Genomic DNA, 19770 nt, shown 5'->3' with positions numbered 1-19770 from the left:
AACCCACTCTCTACGATTTAGTAGTCACGTTGGTTGGGGTTTTTTGCTTTTCAGGAATAACCTTGATAGTGTGGGAATTTCAATGCCATGAGAGCTGCTTTAGTTTGACTTATGGGTAAAGATACAAAAACTCTTGCTTCAATGCATTTATTAGACACATATAATACGATGTTCAACCTTAATGGAAAACATAAAAATTGCAACTCGATTTCACCAGTCATTGACGCGACATGCATGAATGGATGCTCGATGATTGTCACATTGGCCTCCTCGGTCAAGCGAGAAAGTCCAGTCATGTTTTGTGCAAATCAGCGAATTTCCAACCACTACGCCCTACATTGTACAGCAGTGGCCGTTAGTATGGCATACCAATGCACCCATTCCGAGGGGCGACTTACCCTGACGGCAAGATCCACTTTCTTGTGTGGGCAGTAGCGATCAGCTTCGTAAGTCCCAGACTGAGTTGTTACGCTAATTCTATTAGATGAGATGGCCTGAATAGGCCGAATTGGCCGCAGCGGCAGAGTATTCTTTTGAGTTGCGGGTATTTTTTCATCCTCGGCAGATGATTCGCTAGAGGATGAAGAGGACGATGAAGACGAAGTAGAAGAGGCAACGTCAAGGGTGCCGTTTTGGCGATCGGCGCTTAATCCCACGGAGGGGATCATGCTAGGGTTAGCAATGTCTACAGATGTTGTGGCTATAGAAGAAACTGCTGAGGCGCCGTCTCTTAACGCATTGGTATTAGCTTGTTCCGCGGCATTTTTTTCCATTTTTCTCTCTTTCTTCTTCTCTTTCTTCTTTTCCTTCTTCCGGCGAGCCTTCTCCTCCTTTGTATCTAACAAATGAGCAAAGTATAAATAATAATTCCTTCCGAAAGTATTCGAAAAAAGCGACCTATTGGCACTCTCCCTCTATTGATTGCCCCCCTCAACAAATCTTTGACCAGAGGGAGAAGCTCAATGCTTCCCCAGCTCTCCTTCGAAAGAATTCGAAGATCACTCACTGTGTAAATACGATTCTTTTCCAAAATTTCAAGATCGCTTGCAATCTGTGAAGCTGTCCACGAACGTTCACTGCCGATCTGCTCAATTAGCGTGGAGGCACGCTATAAACAATAATATGGATTGGAAATTAGCATAAAGGACGATCAGGCTAGAGGCATCTATTTTTCCATTACCATATTCTCGGGAAGCGGGGTGACATCTTGAATTGGACTCTCTATATAAAAAGATGAATATTATATAAAGTCAAGATGAGCATGAGAGCAGCTTCATTCGCACCTTGACCTGATCTAGGAGGTAGTGAAGAAACATAGGCTTCAAACAGGCCGCCGTAGCCTTTCTTATGTTTTCCCATGGATATACTAACTTTATGGTTGTACCTTTACAAAAATTGTATTTTTTGACGTGACTTTTAAAATTCCTCTGAAAAATGTCAGACTATTTTTGGCTATTAATTATATACTAATTCAATAGCAGCCGAATACTTTTATAAGTAATAATAGGCAGCTTGAAAAATGAAATACAATATCACAGCATTGTATTTTTTTTTCACTTCCCCCATAATCCCTTAAAATTGCTCTATTACTTGAGAACATTCTTGAAGCTCTTGTAGCCGATAGATTTCATCCCGATGTATTAAACTTAGAATAATAAATTTTAAACGATCGGCTATTCAATTAAGAACTTGTTGGCCAACTTGGAAAAGCATAGCCTGTAACACTTCCTTATACATAATCGTGCAGGCATTGTTTCTAGAATCAATAGGGGAGATTTTTTTTAATATTCTCCAAAATGTCAATTATGAATGTAAAAACAACCATAACATATTTTTGCAATAAAATTAATATGCTAGAGTAGATTGAGTTACAGTACTACTTTTGTTTTCTCACGACAATTCAAATGTATACTGTATATACAAAATATGGACTCGTGTAAGCTCACAAAATTCCTTATAGCTTTTCAACTACATATATTTTTTTTTTTGAATTTTTAAAACATTGAGTACTATAATACGTAATATATTATCACCACTGGAGAGTTGCTGGGCACGCATTGAGGGTTGTTCCACGCTTTTCACATAGACCACCCCGCCCAAGATCAAAACACCAGTTATGCTTCTTACAAATAAGCGTGTTGCCAACAACTACACCCTGAATAGATGGTTCATAAAAAATAAAAATAATAAAATATGAATAAATTGAACCGGTTTGAGAAGTTCATATCTGCCAACTCACTCCACCTTCTTTGTCAAATCGACACCTTCATGCGGACAGAACCGATCCGCTTCAAATACTCCATCTTCAGTCTCTACAAGAATACGATCGCCTGACATCTCTCTTATTGGACCAGGAGTAGTCTTCTCTCCATCCTTGCCCTCGTTCTCGATCTGCTCTTTATTCGCCTGCTTTTTATACCATTTTCCCCAGATGGACTTCCTATTACGGCTGCCTTTACTCTTGCGGTTAGATTTGGACTTCTTGTTTGATAACGAAGAAGAAGAGCTACTGGAGGAAGATGAAGAGGTAGAAGAAGAGGACGAGGACGAGGACGAAGACGAAGAAGAAGAGCAAGTTGAGCTACGCGAGGGTGAGGAATCCCTTGCGTTTCGCGGTATTGAATCCTGCAATTTAAGCACTCGTAAAAGCTCGGCCGGATCGCAGTACGAGTCTCTTAATCCTGACGTCGAAGCAACGGTTGGAATTTCTTCGGCAGCTAGCATCCCATGCTCCTTCCTATCCGAAGCGCTCGTGTACATGGGCGGCTCTCCCATCTCCTGATGGTTGCCCATGATATAGTCACTCTTTTGCCTACGCCTATCTTCACGTTTCTTTCTTTTCTCCAGCCATCGTTTAAGCTTGAACATTTTCTTCCCGCTCTTCCAATCTCCACCCCACAATTGCTCGCCCTGGCACCCCTTGGATATTTCTGCTCTCAATAGGTCTTTCACCAAAGGTAGGATATTTATCTCCCTCCAACTCTCAGAGGAGAGAGCGCGCAACTCGCCAACGGATTTAAGTAAATTCTGCTCGAGAACTGTGAGAATCGTGCTTGTCTGGTCCGGAGTCCAACTATGGGAGGCACCAAGGTTGGCGATAAGGGTAGAAACCGGAAAGGTATCAGGCAACATCACGTCCGTATCAGCCGAGAGCAGTTGTCTCAACATAAATTCGAAATTGCCTGAATATCTATATTTGTCCCGCTTATCTCTTCTATGGCGTTTTTCGCGCTTGTCTCGCTTCTCGGCCTTCTCTCCCTTACGGTGCTTGTCGTGCTTGCCTTGATGTTTTCCCATATTTTCAAATGGATGGTTTAGAAAAAAAAAATAAAAGATGATTTTGAAAACACCCTTTCCTCTTGCCTCCTTATATATAGCCCGGACTGATTCATACTGGATCGATTCTTGGCACAATTTTTTAGTACTTGGCGCCTCAATCCGGAACATTTCAGACCGGGCCAGACCTGAAATGTCTTCATTTAATTGGATAGTACTAATCTAGTTCTGCCAAGTCCGAGCCGGAAGTGTCCCGTACCGAAACTCATTGGTTCAAAAGATGATAGAATTTGTGTAATTTTTTTATAGGAGCTTACTTCATCATAATCATCAAAGTTCCTCTGGCAGAAAACCCTCAGAGCAACGGGTAATGGAAATAGTTCCAAGAAAAAAAACCAAAAAAGTACACTTTATATTATTTATTTATGCTAAAAGTTTACTTCTTCAATATTTTTATATTGTGATTCTCCAAGCTTCCTTACTTGTACACTTTGATCAGTGAAAAAGCCACCGTCGTACCAGGCTTTCATCTCTGTAGATGAGAAAGGCCCATGTACTTCCTCGCCCTGGGTCCATTTGTACTCCCACTGAGCATCTGAGGTAGTTTCTCTTGCATCCTTATTACCCGCAACCACATCCTTGTTCGAGGACTGATCGAGAGGCTCGCCCGGCACCCAGTCATCAGGAATGATGCCTTGCAGTCTGAGCTCTCTGACCACTTGCTCATAACTCATATCATATACATCAAAGTTTCCCTTGGACATCATCCTATCGCTCATATCGGTAAGGGTCTCAATGTCTTTCTTGCGTTGTAGCTCCTCCTCCGTCTCCTCCTTTTGCGGCATATCCTCTTGCATGCTTTTCTTATATGCAGGTTTGCGGGGTGTAGCTTTTGTTTTCGCCGTGGAGCCTTTACCTAAGCGTCCTAGCGCGGTGAGCACAGTTTCTCGTGGGCGCAAAATCCGAAGCATAATTTGCAGGATCTCGACTCGCCCCATTTCCTTCTCAGCCATCTGAGCCTCTCTCTCTTCTCGTTCTTTTTTCTCGTGTGCCTCCCTGGCTCGCTGGATATCTCGCCTTGAAACTCCCTCCAGCCATAAGTCATGGAATGCCTGCGGATCTTTCTTATTTCTGATATAATGACCTGAATCATCAAAATGACCCTCTTCCATTTCAGCGCGCATGTTAAAAGGTTCGATTTTGGGCTCGCCAGTAAGAGTATCATACTCCTGTTCGGGATCGGAGAGGTCAATATCCTGTGGAGCGATGTCTTGATCGTCCCCTGTTCCTCGGAGTATAGGTGGTTTAGGAGCAGCGGCAAACATATCGTCGTCATCCTCGTCTTCATTAATTGCCCCATTATTGCCCTGTCCATTTTTGAGTTTGCGGGAGTCGTCTTCAGAGACGGAGCTCTCGCTCTCATAACCTTCATTTCGAATCCCACCTCGACGCGTCTTTGCTGATTCGAGTTGAGATTCATGATCGAACTCTATTTCATCTTCGGCACTGGAGCCGCCGCTAGGGTTGAAGCGTACGCGTTTGGAAGAAGATGCAGGGGATTCTTCTGAATCGGCTGTAATTTCAAAAGGGGCCTTCCGTCGTTTGCTGGACATGGTCTTTTGAGTTATTCGTGCTCGATGAGCTCTTTTTGGGATTTTCTGTCTGTATTCTCTCCATTATACTCCGCCACACGAAATAAAGGGAAGCCAAAAAGTGCCCGACGGAGACACTACCAGGTTTTTCTCAACCTTTATGATCCCACAGTTATGAGCGATCCATTCTTTGAAGGAAACGTCAATGAGGCTGTTGCGCTTGCAACCGCAAATAAATGCCTCTTTCTTACCCTCATCTACGGTACTCTATTATCTTTTGCACCGTTCCTGAGATAATGCACTTCGATCGAACAGATCTGTCTGACCCCACTGGATTTTTACCCTGTAGATGATTCTCAGGAAAGCCAGCAGACTCTTCAAACATTCTCTAGTCAACAGGTACTAAGAATTGCTGCTGATTTTCGTACTCTGGATTTTTAAGAGAATGGGTTCCATCCTGTCATGTAGGTTGCCACTCGCGTCAAATCTGACACAGTAGCACTAAAGCTCAAAGCTGGCACGTCCGAGGCTATAATGTTCTCACAGATTTGTTAGTTCACCATATTCTTTTTCTTTATCACCTTCCCTCTATATACTTATATATTTCTTTTTTTAGTCCCAGTGACTAACGTGCCCTGCGTGTACATGATTCATTCAGGAGTGGTCAAGGATATGTTTACCGGAGTTTTGGGGGAAACCGAAGTGGTGGAGCGGATCGATCGTGCAATTGGAACGCAGCAAGATGAATCTATAGAGAATAATGCAGGATATTCTGGTGCGAGCAATTCAAGAGAAGAACCCACTCTGATGAATAATTCTCCCAACTCCTCGCTCTCCTCGATTCCTTCCCCCGCTTCCTCCTCAGTCTCTACCCCTCTCTCCTCCTCCATAGCTGCAAGTACAGAGCAAAGACCTTCTCACACAGATACCGAAAAGTGAGCACATCCTTTATTATTTGAATCCTATCCGGTGGATCCTAATGAACCCGTAATATAGACTTAAAAAACAAATAGAGGAGCGAAGGAAACAGCGAGAAATCGAAGAGCGCGAGCAGAAGCGTGTCCGTGAACTGAAGCGTCGTGAAGAGGGCCGCAGCCTCCAGGAAGCGCGCAAGCAGCAGCAGGAGCTGGAAAACAAAAAACTTGCTGCGGAATTGAAGAAGCAAAGGCAGGAAGATAAAGAGGCAAGACGGAGGGTGCTCGAACAACTAGCAGCTGACAAGGCAGAAAGGGCAGCGATGAGGCAAGCGGAGATTGAACGGCGGCAGAGATCTATTACGCCCGAGCCAGCAGTAGCCGGACCGAGTGGCAAGAGTAATAAAGAGAACAATAATTCATCAGGATCCATGTGAGTTTGATCTACGTGTTCCCCTGTTTAATTCTAGCTAGTTTGCTGATGTTTGCTGGTTTTCATTTACTTTGATGCGTGTTTGCACTTTTTCAGTCACGACTACAGCAATATTAATATTCGACTACTTGACGGATCAACATTGCGCAACAAGTTTAGCTCTTCCGAGACATTAGGAGGGGTTCGGGCCTGGTTAGAAGAGGTAATGATCCATTCATACACTCGACATGGAAATCTGGACAAAAGATTGGAAACAATAATGCCTCTATTTACTTTTATTAACGTTTATTTTCATGATAGAATCGAACGGATGGCTCGGCGCCTTTTATTCTGATGCAAACGTTTCCAAATCGTAATTTTACCATGGTTGAGGAAGGATATACTCTGCGAGATTTAAACTTGACACCCAGCGCAACCCTTATTTGCAAGGCAAGTACAAACCATCTTGCCCACCCTTCTTCTGGCTAGCACTTACCACCTTTTGGCTGCTTTTAGCCAACAAAAAATATCACAAACGCGTACACATCGAATTCTAGTTGGGGTTTGCTTAGCTCAGGCTACTCGCTGATATCAAACGGGATTTCCCTTGTAACGGGGTACGTGTTTGGCTCCTCTCCTCAAAAGCAGAGCGAAGAAAATCGAAGAGACCAAGACTATACAAGTGGGAGCGACTCCGAGTGCGAAAGGGAGAAGAAGACCCCTCGCCGGTATGTGCTCACTCTCCACTATATAAATATTTTGTTAATTCCTGGGAAGAGGTGATTTATGTAGCTTAATTTATTGAATGAATTATTGTTAGGCGTGCATGGGGTGCAAGGGTTGCGACGCTGTATGGGGATAGCGAGGATGAGCGGGAGCGGGTCACCTACAACGGGAACTCGACAAATCAACAATAATTCACTTAGTTGGATATAACCATTGACATTCATTTGGCAACGCCTTTTCCTTCCTTCCCACTTTTTCTGTCTCTCTTTTGTGTTTGCCTTTTCTTTCATTAAAGTTCACTCCTTTGTGTCTTTGTGTTTGTTGGTATCTCGATAGTATTATTTGTTTGGTTCAATTACGGGCCGCGTCTTTTTATGCTGCTGGCTCTTGCCGAAGCAGCCTTAGACCGAAATAAAAAGGTTAGAGTTAATTGTTGATGATTGCTTTGAAGCGGCTCCCTGCTTCCTCAAGGAAAACCGGTCTCATTAGCGGCCGCGCTGGATGATAGGCCTCGCACAGAGACAAGACGGCTTGAACCCATTCATAACCGGATTTGACTGGTTTCCAGGGTTGTTTCCCGGGAAATCTACGAGCCTGGCCGTGCGTTGCATCCAACGGCGTATTTGGTTAAATGAATTTGTGCTCAGCTGCACCCGCCATCACTCTTACCTTGGGGACCGTATGGAACTATGTTTTCATAAATGAGGATACGTGCGTATATGTGTGTGTATATATATATCTCCCAAACACCCGCCTCCGACGCTTCCGCGCCAACCACTTCTCCTCGATTCCTTGTTTCCCCCACTTTCCTACTCGCTCTTTCCCCTCCACTTGGCTCGCCCAATCTTCCTAGCTCCCACCCTCCATTCATTTCATCCCTTCTAGATCCCCGATGGATATCCTTGAACTGATTCACCACGACCAGATAAACATAAAACCATTCTCTTGCCCATTTCCCACTTGTAACAAATCCTTTGCACGGCGTTCTGACCTCAGCCGTCACCAGCGCATCCATCTTAATGATCGCCCCTTCAAATGCCATCTAGCAGGGTGTGGCAAAAAGTTCATCCAGCGCTCTGCCCTAACGGTGCACCTTCGCACGCACACCGGTGAACGGCCTCATCAAGTACAAAGAAATTTTCAGCGCACAAAATTCAATGTTTTTTTAATTGGTTTTGTTTTTCTTGTTGCTAGTGTGAACATTGCGGGAAGCCATTTAGCGACAGCAGCTCTCTCGCCCGTCACCGCCGAATCCACACCGGGAGGAAAACGTACCGGTGTGATGTCCTGGGGTGCGAGAAGGCGTTCTCGCGCAAAACAACCCTGAGCTTCCATCGTAAAACATGCCATCGGATATAATTTATTCTATTTCTTTATTCGATAAATTTGGCCGGATAGAAAGCTGTGTTTCCTAATTTTTATTATTTATTGTGATTAACTATGAGCTAGAGAAGAGGGGGAGGGGGAGGGAAGAGAACCAGTCATTTTCTTTTTCGCGCACTTGCTACCGTTTCTGCACTGATGCATGTTTCTCGAAAGCCTGTACATAAGACTATTTCACTATTTAGCATAACCTTTGCATATATGCTGAATGAATAAAAGGCCGGTGTGAAATATGGCTTGGATAGATGGAAAACAACTTCCATCGAGATCATTATCGTAAACTGTTCATTGGCAGCTTCGGAATGTGCACGGGTTTATTCGCCTCTTTTCCTTTGCACGGCTTTCAAGAATTATCCTGCACCAATATAATTTTTAAACTCGTTAATGCCATTCATTCTACATTTGCCACGGCTGTGGTAAGCCTCCATTTCTGGTTCTCATGTCTGCGTAGTTAGAAAGACTCCAAAGATGTCAAGGTTGGATCCATTCAGTTGCCATCCCCCTTGGAGCTAAAAAATCAGCAGTGCCAGTTGAGAAGAGTTGCATCAAACTCAATTATCCAATGCATCAGCGTGCAGGAATTTTAACCCGCTAGAAAATCGGCGGACAACGAGTGGAACAAGTAGGCGGTTCTCCCGGCTCGAATTATAAAGTTAGTCCTGCTTCCATATTTGGTACCAATTATCAGAGTCAACTTGATAATTCTACATAGTGATTTCGATTAGCTCATACTGAAGACTAGCACTAAAGGTCTAAGCTGATGAGTAGTAAAATTTTGCAAAACTGAGAGCTAAAGAATCAGCTATTATATGTGACAAATTAAGCATTTAACATTTCACTTTTTCAGTTATTTCTACGTTGATTTTCATAATTTATCAATATTACGCCCGTAAAGTGCACAAACGTATTTGTTCAGTAGGGATTTTTATATTCTGTCCTTTCTTTCCTTTGAATTTAGCACAACCTTATGAGATCTAGTACTTCACACGGATGTAATTATGTCTTTTTGGAGAATTGTTTTTGTGTCGCTGCTACAGTTAAACACTTTCGACAGTAGATTTAGAAACTTGTGATAATAAGCGGATGGGAAGTTGTAACTAGTAATAATAGGTGATAATAAATAGCACTATAAGGTCCGAGAACTTCAGTAATTTGGTGAAGGTGGTGGAGGAGGATATACAAACCCTATCTATTATAATTCTGCTTATGAGGGATAACCAAGCAAGTTGAAAAATTTATATAGATTTGGCAGAAATGATTTATTTGAAATCTACATTTTAGTTATATATCTAGTAGTCTTTGACAATTTACTTCAGCGACACAAAACACCATTCCCATTGGTCGACTTAGCGTTCTTGCCATTGATCTCTTGTATTGGACTGTTAGCGTGAAGTGAGGTGTTTTTATAGACCCCGTTTTTTGGAAGGCGAGCGAATACATTTGGGCTTTGACTGTTCCTGGGAGCCGGACCAACTATACAGTGAGCATTTGTTCCACCGAGTCCAAGTGAAGTAACACCGGCATAGAAGGGGAGCTCGGGATTGTTTTGCTCTGCAAACTCTTGATAAGTCAATACTTTGGTCGAAACCATTAGCGGTATCCCGTTTAGCTCTATCATTGGATGTAGACTCTCGAACATGCCAGTCGCTTGAGGTGGTATAATTCCATGCTGGATCGCCAATACAGCCTTGATCAACCCGCACAAACCACCAGCCGCAGTGGTGTTTCCAATGTTGGATTTAACGGAGCCCACTAGACACTGCCGGTGACCCTGGCCATCATCAGGCACATCCTCAAATAGGTTCTTCAATGCCTCCATTTCTACAGCATCTCCTAAAGCGGTGCCGGAACCGTGGGTCTCTATAAATGCGAGATGTGAAGGCGGGATGCCTGCCTTGTTAAGGGCCGCCTTAATGGTGGTAGTCTGGCCTTTAGCACTGGGCGCTGAATACCCGGATTTGCCGACCGCTCCATCATTACGCATTACAACACCTTTAATAACCCCGTGGATCATATCTCCATCACGTTCAGCATTATCATACCGCTTGAGTACAATCGCAGCCACCGCATCACCAGGGATCGTACCAGACGCTCGGTGATCAAATGATCGACATTCACCTTCCGGAGAGAAATAATCCCCTGGTTTCTTGACATAGCCTCCCTGTGGAGGGGATACGTTTACTCCACCCACAAGCGCGATGTCACAATCACCGGATATGATATTGTCGCATGCCAGTTTTAATGCTACAAGTGAACTAGAGCATGCACTGTTGTGTGTAATAGAGGGCCCGCGGAGATTGAGGTGATAAGCGACCCGGTTAGCCAAATTGATATCAAATCCTGGCTCCTCAGGATTAGAAGTTCGATAAACGCTCTCGGAAGCCCCAAGAAATAGTCCTATTGTGTCATCGGTGTTGGAAGGATTGACGCCAGCGTCGATCAAAGCTTGTGCTCCAACCTCCAGGAATAATCTGAGCTGTTTTTTCATAGTGAAGTGTCAGCAGACCCATTTATCAAACAAAATCACTTCATTAAATATATTCTAGCTTACTTGAGGATCGGTTGAAGCTGCTTCAGTAAGGGCGATTTTCGGTAGACTCGAGTCGGATTTCTTGGTTTCTCTTAATATACCTCTTTTAGGTACAAATATCTCTTCTGGTTTTAGATCGGGGATATGAAGGCTCTTTGCTTTAAGCTCTTCGGCACTGAAAGTATGAATCCCACTTCTCCCATTGAGAATTAAATCCCAATATTCGGCAATAGAGTCGGCTCCAGGGAATTTTCCTGCCATACCAACAATGGCGACGTCTTGAAGGAGGCCACGTTGTCCATTTAATTTACTCTCCACTTCATGATTGCGATGATCGCCATTTTCGGTGACATAGGCAGGCGGGAGAACTTTCTTTGGTGGAGAAGATAGGAGAGCATTGTACTGGTAATCGTTAACACCATTGAGTTTGAGTTTCTGCTCTATAAGCGACGCCTGCTTCTCAATTGTAGATTCCTGGAACAACATCACAATTGACACGGCCACTGAAGGAAAGGCTTGTTTGATTTCGTGGTGGAGTTTAACAAGTATCAACGAATGTCCACCAAGATCAAAGAAGCTTATGTTGAAGTCAGGATCTGTTTCCAGAGAAAGGACCGAACGCCAGATATCACTAAGCTTACGCTGGATATGACTTGAAATGTCGTCATTATGCGATGAATGCTCGATAGGCATGACACGCGCATGAGTTTTTTGCGCTATGGGTGTAACGGGTTGATGTCTCTGCGTAGCGGTTTTTATTGGACGAGTTCTTCCATTGGGAACGCTTTCACGATTCTCCTCTTGCTTATTCCTCACCAACTTTCCTTGATGTGAAGGTTGTAGCAGAGTTCCATTTTCCATCATGCGCTTAACCTCATTATGATCAAGCTTGCCACTTTTTGACAGAGGTAGGCTTTCCATCGGGTGTATACTGGTAGGGACCATGTACGCGGGGAGCGTTTGTTCAAGTTTTGACTTGATAGTCTCAGGATCAACCTCCTTAGGGACCACAAACGCAACCAACCCATTGTTCGCTAGGTCGAATTGTACAGACACTAAAGTCACCTCACTGCAAGTGCTCGCAATTACAGTTTCGATTTCCCCTAATTCAACTCGTTTTCCTCGAACTTTGACTTGACGATCCATTCGTCCAAGGATCTGGACATTTCCATCCGGAAGAATTCGACCCCTATCACCTGTTCTGTAGATGCGGTAGCCGAGCTCTGGGTGTTCGACAAACTTTTGTTCAGTCAACTCGGTACGGTTGATATATCCTCTGGCCATATTCAGACCAGAAAGACATATCTCCCCAATTGTACCAGTTGGAACCACAGCAAGTGTTTCTGGGTCACATATATCCACACCCGTGTTCTCTAAAGGTTCACCAATTAAGGATGCACTGGAAGCAGGCAGTTCTACATCGTCGGTGGGTTCATTGAAGATGATGGTAAAAACGGTGAATTCAGTTGGGCCGTAATTATGAAGAACTCTGACTTTTTTGCGCCACGCCTCCATCAAACCTTCCGAACTATAAATAATTGTGCAAGTAAGTTGTCATCGACAAATTTTAGTACATGAACTTTAAAGCGTATGATATATTCAAGAAACAGTTACCATGGCTCTCCTCCCAAACCAATAGATTTCAATGACTGAAGCCTACTCTCCAAGGGCACCGTCGCTAGTGCACTAGGTGTGATAGCCATGAAGTTGATTTGGTTCTTGTTGATGACGTCCACAAGATAATCCCCGATCATGATTTCAGGGTATTCTGCAAAGCATAGGGTAGCCCCAGAAGTGAGAGCGATGGACCAGTCCAAGATGGAGACATCAAAGGAAAATGGCGAAAATTGAAGCACACGGGACTCGCAATCAAGCTTGAGAAGATTGCCGTAGGCACACACGAAATTGGACAGACCTTGGTGCGGTAGCATGACTCCTTTTGGTTTGCCTATGAAACAAGAATAGAGAAAATATTGATATTGTCTTAATCTCGGTGGAAAATAAATATGTTGTAGTTACCTGTGGAGCCAGAGGTATAAATGACATCTGTGATGCAGTTAAATGGGAGAAAGTTAGTGATAATGCTCCTATCCGCAAAGAAAGAGGCTAATACTCACAGGCTAAATCGGTGGGTAGCGTATTTTCCACGGGAGATTCTTTAGCATTTTCGCTTGAAATTAGGGAGTTTTCCTTAGTAACCTGAATTACCTTGCCTCCAAAATCTGCAATAAGAGCATGCATTCGAGCATCGTCATCCACTGAATCCAACACAAGGGTGCTAGCGCTCGAGTCCTGGAGCATATATAGCTGCCTCTCATTCGGGTAAGACGGATCTATTACTAAAAACACGCAGCTGGCTTTAAGGACGCCTAATATCCATTCAATGACTTCCATTCCGCGCTTCATTATCGCTACGACAGATTGTTCTGCCACTCCTAGGCTTTTCAGATAGTGGGCGATTTGATTACTACGGCGATCAAGTTCTCCATACGTGATGCTTCTCTGTAATTCTGCAGAGTAGAGGGCCAAACTCTGCGGAGACAAGCGAGCCTGCTCTGATATCCATCTATGGACTCGCCCTTGAACTACCGCCTCTACATCTCTTGGGTGAGGGCATACAACAGATTGCCTGGGCTGCAAACCCGGAAACTGGAAGACATCGAAATCGGGATATTTAGCCACGGTGTCAAACAAGTTTATAAAGATTTCTTTCAGCTCAGACATGCGTTTTGCTGAGAACAGTTTGGGGTCGTAGATCATCTGTCATAAAGTTAGATATACAATACAAATGTTATCTTTCCTACGCATCGCGGATAATTTTCTTTCACTACACACCTGCAAGTTAACGGAATTCTGCATCTCCAAAAAGCAGAAAAACAAATCGTATTCCCCTTCTACTGCGGAGAGAACGCTCCCAGAGTTGGCAAGTTTGGGCGAAAATGTAATAAATACCTGTTCCCGCAATTCTTGATTCATGCTCCTTGCGCGACGAGCCAAGTCTAGGTACGGGTACACTTCCCCTTTTTTAGCAACCGAGAGATTTTTGGAAACATCTCTGACTAGGTCGGAGAACAAAAGGGCGTGGCGACCTGCAATAGGTATTCTGATTGGCATAGTATTTGCGAAATGCCCCATCACATCCGAAAATCCCTTTGGACGACCACCGAACGCGACATAGAGATTGTTGTCCGAACGTCCCTCACTAATGCTGGCAACTAGGACGCCAATGAGAGCAGTGACTACTCTGAACCAAGTCGTCCTGTATTTGTCGCTTAAGTTCTTGAGAGTTTCGGGTTGAATATCCATCCAAAGCTGGCATCCTCTCTCGTTTCCCCCTTCAGAAGGCTGAAGCTTTGGATATGGGTCCTGTTTCCAGCGAATTAGCTTGGTGTGTTGAATCTGAGAAATCCAAAAGGCTTCATGCTTTGCACAGTCTGGACTATTCTCGTAAGCGCGCTCGAATTCGATAAAATTCCCATAGTTATAGGGCAATGTAGGTAGGGAGGGATGATCGCTCTCTAGGAAGGCCCAAAATTCACGTGATAACAGGGAAAAGGATATCTGATCAAAATAAAGTTAGAATAATCGGAATAAACCTGCAGGTAAAGTTAGGGTTATTCAAACTATACATACCCCATCCAAGGCAATATGATGCCCCACAATATATATAGCGGTCGAACGGACTGTGCTGGCGTCGGGATCATGAGAGATCAAAAATCGCACGGGAAACTCCTTCTCAAGTTTAAATGGAACCCGGATCAGTTTAGTCAGGTCTTGCTGCGGGAGTGCTGTGGGATACACTTGGATAGATGGGATGTTATCGTCGGGGCTGAATTCTTTCACAAAGCATTTCAAAGTTTTCGGATCATCGTAGAAAAGAGAACGAAGGATGCCATGTCGCCTCACTAAACTTCTAATCACCCAAAATATCCTTCCAAAGAGGTCTCCGTCTCGTTGAGAAGGATCTATCGTTATTCTCATCACAAGTTGATAATGAGTTGCTTCAGGGTTGATTTTGTAGTCAAACCACAACGCCTCCTGTGGTTTAGACATGGGCCGAATTGCAAAAACTGAACCCAAGTGTTGGTCTATAGTCGAAGGAGGAGGGCCGGTTAAAAAAAATGGAGCATCTTTTCCAGCCGTTCCATTCATCTCCGACAGTGGAGCATTAGCCAACTTCATGTTTAGTATATACAATATACAAATAAAAAAAAATACTTCTAAAAGTTTTGGTTGAATAAGTGAGGAATTGACCTTCAATGTGGTTTATATAGGAAGATACCTTGTTAAAGATCTAAATCGCAATTGAAAACCTTATCATTGCGGTACATGATATGGTTTAAGGCTGTGCATGGAGCAACCTTTACTAAGCTTAAAGAATATCAAATAGCTAGGGGTTAGCTAACGGTTTTTTCAGTACTCTTCCGAATCGGAACCTTGGCCACGCGAGTGTCCAGGGTTGACTCAACCATGTGCCAAGATGTTACATAATGAGGCGCATAACTGATGTGTACTATACTATTTGAAGTATTTTATATCTAAAAATATAAGAGGGATTTCAGCCTTTCCTAAAAAAAGCTAACAACAATTTTCGAAAACGCACGTTCTAAATCGAGGGTTGAATTTGGTCGACAGAGGTACTTTCGAGGCAATCTTACTTTCGATATGAGAAGTCGCTGGCTCAACTTAAGAGATGCATCATTCAAATCTATTGATGAGCAGAAGATAGAATGCGTTTATAACCAAGAGTCCATTCGTCGACAACATCGAATTCAACCGATAACTATTGATCATCGAGGGTGGGAAAATATAGAGCGTCGGAATTCAAAGTATGTCTCATTGACTCCGTTTGCCTTTGGAGGGATGCCCTGTGGCCCAGGGTCTATTCCCCACGATTCTGTTAGCTAATTCTTCCTCCTAACAGCAAAAGGAGTAATATGTTTCACGGCCACAAGAAGACTAGAATGATGCCACCACCATTGCACACCCTTTTTTCTTTTGGGAGGTAAGGGAGTGGCGGGCGCGTAATTGTTTATGACTTCGAATTTAAGCTTCCATTCTCTCGAATACTAGTACATGTATGTTAAGTTTGTATTTCAATAATTATCGTTTGTTCTCTCAAACTAAACAGACAAGACTACACGATGATTCATTGCTATAACTATAGGAAGTTACATGTTTCCATGTCCTAGAAATCTCTCCATAACTTTAAAGTTTCGAGAGCAACAACTCCTCGCTCTCCTTTTGCTCAAGCTTGTCGAACTCTACGGCGGCATTAGTAATCGCAAGCACGTTTCTTTCCACCACACGCGTCTGGAACACCACCTTCTTGCCTTCGATCCAAATTTGCGTTTCCAGAGTCTCTCCAGGGAAAACATGCTTCGCAAATCGTCCCTTGATATTCTTGAAAGCTCCTCCAAAGCGCCGGTAGATATGCCTTGCAGAAATGCCCAGTGAGCAGAGACCGTGGAGGATAGGAACCTCGAAGCCACCGGCTTGAGACATTTGTGGATCCACATGCAGAGGATTGGTGTCGCCCGTCAAGCGATAGAGCACTGCCTGCTCCTCAGTGGTCTTTTCAGTAACGATCAAATCGGGCTTTCTCTTGGGTGGGTCGTTAGCTGCGGTCGCTGCACCTCTATCCGAGTTCTTGCGTCCACCAAATCCGCCCGCCCCACGAATAAAAAGAGATGGTTCAATGTAACACACTTGGTCACCAGATTCGTCGCTTGTGGTAAGAGCAAGGATGACCAAGGCTCCCTTGCCTTTGTCAAGAATATCGTGGACTCGTGCTTCGGTACACAGTTTACCTGAGGTAGCAAAGGGTTTCTTGAACTCCATAAAGATTTCACCAAACATTAACATCATCTGAGGATGATATAAAGCAGCGTAAGTAATTGCTCTATATATACAGTTATTGTCTTGGGTTACATACCGGGTTGAAATCGGGGATGAAATCACCATATGGGAAATCCAGTAGCAGCTGATTTACACCAACTATTCCAAAGGTTGGAACAGCACCAAATTCATCGCTGTTCTCATAAACGAGATCCAGCTCACCCCGCTTCGCTCCTATTCCCAAATTGTACAAAATGACATCCTTTGGCTCATAGGCAACCTCATAGGAGTCAAACTTGTGTTGCTTCGCCGCTTCAACATCGATTCCTTCCGTTTGATCGCTTTGGGCTGAGGCTGGTTGTGGTGTAAGGACACTGTCAAGAATTGGCTGCATTGCCTCCTGAACAGAAGTGGGGTAGTGGGCCCCCCGATTGAAATCGGTGATTTCACTCCAGTGTGCAGCCACATCCTCAGGGGTGAACGCCTTTCCTTGACTAATTGGGAATGTGTATCCACCAGAGCGCTGGAATCGTGTACGAGCAATCCAGCCACCTCCCACTTCGTAGATGCCCTTAGTCGTTTGATTCGAATCGTGGGCAAGATAGGCGACAAGAGGTGTGACATATTCGGGTTTATAAAAGTCAAGCATTTCTTTTGACCAAACAGTGGCGGTCATACGGGTGCCTGCCTTTGGCGCTAATATAAAAAAAAACTACATGTTAGACATATGAAGACTCCAGATGGGCAAATATATGATATATCACCGATCACATTCACCAAGATGTTCTTACGCTCTCCTTCCAATGCCAGAGTATTCGTCAACCCAATGATTCCACTTTTTGCAGCCGCGTAGTTTGTTTGGCCGAAATTTCCATATAATCCGACCCCAGAGGTTGTGTTCACAATTCTTCCGTATTCTTGCTTGACGAAATGGGGCCAGGCTGCTTTTATCATTTTGTATGTACCACGCAGGTGCACTCGATGCACCAAGTCCCAATCTTCATCTGACATCCTAGCAAACGACTTGTCACGCAGAATTCTAAAAAAAAAATAATTAAATATATCTGAATACGAGTTTAACCAAGTCTTTTATTGCTTACCCAGCATTGTTGACTAGAATGTCAACACGACCGAATGCTTTGATCGCAGTTTCCACGACTTTCTCTCCATCCTCAACAGAATCATAGTTGGCGACTGCTCTGCCTCCGGCCTTGGTAATTTCTTCGACTACAAGGTCAGCTGCCTTTCGGCCACCTCCCTGCCCAGTGTGAGATACTCCTAAATCATTTACGACGACTGAAGCGCCATTCTTAGCAAGATAAAGCGCGTGGGCTCTTCCAAGCCCGACTCCAGCACCAGTCACAATGGCAACCTTTCCATCATATCTTAAAGTTTCTCCACGCTTATTTGTGGAGGGGGGATCTTGTGGGGCCGGCTCGTCGGAAAGGAGCTGAGGATATTCAGCTTGATCAAAGCTGTTAATTTCGTCCCAACGGGCTGCCACAGCAGCAGCATCAAATGTTTCATCGTGCTTAAAGAAGGCACCTTTGGAGCGTTCCCAGCGTAACTTGGCTATATATCCGGCTCCAACTTCAAATAGACCTCCTGTTTCAGTTGTTTTATCGTGGGTAAGATAGAGAACAAGTGGCACCACATATTCTGAAAGCGAAATTGGAGAACGATAACGAAAGTAAGCTAACCGTGGTTTGATCTGAATAAAATAGTGAAGTTACCGGGTTTCAAATTCTCCAGAATCTCCGGAGGCATCACAGTTTCTGTCATACGAGAAGCGGCCATCGGAGCAATGGTGTTAGACTGAATGCCGTACTTTTTACCCTCTATTGCAAGGGTTTGGCTACGATATATTATTAAGTTAGCTGAAAATAAACCCTTTAGACCCATCGTATAGTATCCACCTAAATGCACTCAACGCTAGTTTTGCGGCACTGTAGTTCGCCTGTCCAAAATTTCCATAGATGCCTGCCGCACTTGCGACCATAATCACGCGACCAAATTTCTGTTTTTGAAATATGGGCCAAGCTGCCTTGGTAACTTTGTACGCACCACGCACATGAACTTTGTGGACTAGGTCCCAGTCAGCATCGGTCATACGCGCAAATGATTTATCTCTCAGAATTCTATAAAATGTCGATTATATAAATGTTACTGTGATTAGAGCCGAATCCATTTCTGCATACCCGGCATTGTTAATAATGATATCGACTCGTCCAAAGGCTTTCACGGCAGTATCTACAATACGATCTCCATCTTCGACAGAATCATAATTTGCAACGGCTTTACCTCCCGCAGAACGAATTTCTTCCACAACCTTATCGGCGGCACGGCTAGAGGCTCCCTGCCCGGTGTGCGATGTGCCCAGATCATTAACAACCACAGATGCACCCCGGGACGCGTAAGCATGGGCGTAAGCACGTCCGAGACCTATGAGTAAAAATAAAAAAATGTAAATAAAGTATACATGCAGTGGAAGTGTTTCAAACACATTTACCTCCTCCAGCGCCCGTTACAATTACCACTTTCCCTTCGAAAGACATTATTACGTCGAAATGTTGAAATAGCGGTTTACTTAGATATCGTGAATATATTTCACACGAAATCTAAACGCAGGAAAATCTTGGTCTAAAATAGGCCGGCCATTTTTCAACATGTGATAAATTGGAATAAGATCCGATTCAGAAGCTAGCTGTTCTATTTGGTGCATCCGGATTATCCTTTCTTTCCCCTATGGAATTATTAAAAGAGAGTTTTGTGTTTGAGGGGGCAAGTGGATTGCTTTTCTTATCACTTTTGTCCGAAAGCCATCATTTCTTTCTAACTCATCCACTTTTTTTACCGCATTATGTATTCATTGCACCAGCATTAGTCATTGCTTGCTACATTCTTTCTACTCTAAATTTGTCCCTGTTATTCAGTATCGTGTTGTCTGGATATAGAAGAGCTGCTCGCTGGTCGATGCTCATCTCTCTCCACATATCCCCATTTATTTCTGTTCTGTGAAACCATCACTGCTTTTTTCATCTTCAAAGGACTTTCCTTATCCATTGCCTCTTCTCATTGTCGTCCGTAATCCCCTCATCT

General features: G+C 43.9%; 7 protein-coding genes across 7 annotated transcripts; 2 read left to right on the top strand and 5 right to left on the bottom strand.

The window, feature by feature from the left end:
* Window positions 1–210: 210 nt before the first annotated feature.
* Window positions 211–1359, bottom strand: VTP21DRAFT_7382 (uncharacterized protein; the record flags this gene model as incomplete). Its single annotated transcript, XM_069398117.1, has 5 exons — window positions 211–333; window positions 399–838; window positions 898–1108; window positions 1181–1221; window positions 1284–1359. 5 exons carry the CDS (start codon window positions 1357–1359, stop codon window positions 211–213), a joined length of 891 nt encoding a protein of 296 aa, XP_069255609.1.
* An 876-nt stretch (window positions 1360–2235) lies between these two features.
* Window positions 2236–3297, bottom strand: VTP21DRAFT_7381 (uncharacterized protein; the record flags this gene model as incomplete). Its single annotated transcript, XM_069398116.1, has 1 exon — window positions 2236–3297. The coding sequence occupies one exon, from the start codon at window positions 3295–3297 to the stop codon at window positions 2236–2238; it is 1062 nt and encodes a 353-aa protein (XP_069255608.1).
* A 407-nt stretch (window positions 3298–3704) lies between these two features.
* VTP21DRAFT_7380 (uncharacterized protein) lies at window positions 3705–4889 on the bottom strand (the record flags this gene model as incomplete). The annotated part of the gene is made up of 1 exon (XM_069398115.1): window positions 3705–4889. The coding sequence occupies one exon, from the start codon at window positions 4887–4889 to the stop codon at window positions 3705–3707; it is 1185 nt and encodes a 394-aa protein (XP_069255607.1).
* A 153-nt stretch (window positions 4890–5042) lies between these two features.
* On the top strand, window positions 5043–7111 carry VTP21DRAFT_7379 (uncharacterized protein; the record flags this gene model as incomplete). Its single annotated transcript, XM_069398113.1, has 9 exons — window positions 5043–5130; window positions 5218–5267; window positions 5337–5418; window positions 5485–5803; window positions 5865–6215; window positions 6312–6417; window positions 6516–6644; window positions 6711–6922; window positions 7015–7111. 9 exons carry the CDS (start codon window positions 5043–5045, stop codon window positions 7109–7111), a joined length of 1434 nt encoding a protein of 477 aa, XP_069255606.1.
* A 701-nt stretch (window positions 7112–7812) lies between these two features.
* On the top strand, window positions 7813–8247 carry VTP21DRAFT_7378 (uncharacterized protein; the record flags this gene model as incomplete). Its single annotated transcript, XM_069398112.1, has 1 exon — window positions 7813–8247. The coding sequence occupies one exon, from the start codon at window positions 7813–7815 to the stop codon at window positions 8245–8247; it is 435 nt and encodes a 144-aa protein (XP_069255605.1).
* A 1368-nt stretch (window positions 8248–9615) lies between these two features.
* VTP21DRAFT_7377 (uncharacterized protein) lies at window positions 9616–15015 on the bottom strand (the record flags this gene model as incomplete). Its single annotated transcript, XM_069398111.1, has 7 exons — window positions 9616–10779; window positions 10855–12361; window positions 12448–12781; window positions 12853–12879; window positions 12951–13593; window positions 13669–14394; window positions 14467–15015. The coding sequence occupies 7 exons, from the start codon at window positions 15013–15015 to the stop codon at window positions 9616–9618; spliced, it is 4950 nt and encodes a 1649-aa protein (XP_069255604.1).
* A 1026-nt stretch (window positions 15016–16041) lies between these two features.
* VTP21DRAFT_7376 (uncharacterized protein) lies at window positions 16042–19226 on the bottom strand (the record flags this gene model as incomplete). Its single annotated transcript, XM_069398110.1, has 8 exons — window positions 16042–16701; window positions 16769–17367; window positions 17436–17710; window positions 17772–18330; window positions 18405–18526; window positions 18588–18809; window positions 18870–19113; window positions 19181–19226. The coding sequence occupies 8 exons, from the start codon at window positions 19224–19226 to the stop codon at window positions 16042–16044; spliced, it is 2727 nt and encodes a 908-aa protein (XP_069255603.1).
* Between the last annotated feature and the right edge of the window lie 544 nt (window positions 19227–19770).

The sequence above is a fragment of the Calcarisporiella thermophila genome (assembly GCF_041956535.1).
Source record: "Calcarisporiella thermophila strain CBS 279.70 unplaced genomic scaffold VTP21scaffold_3, whole genome shotgun sequence".
Classification (NCBI taxonomy): domain Eukaryota; kingdom Fungi; phylum Calcarisporiellomycota; class Calcarisporiellomycetes; order Calcarisporiellales; family Calcarisporiellaceae; genus Calcarisporiella; species Calcarisporiella thermophila.
This window is presented reverse-complemented; position numbering and strand designations above follow the sequence as displayed.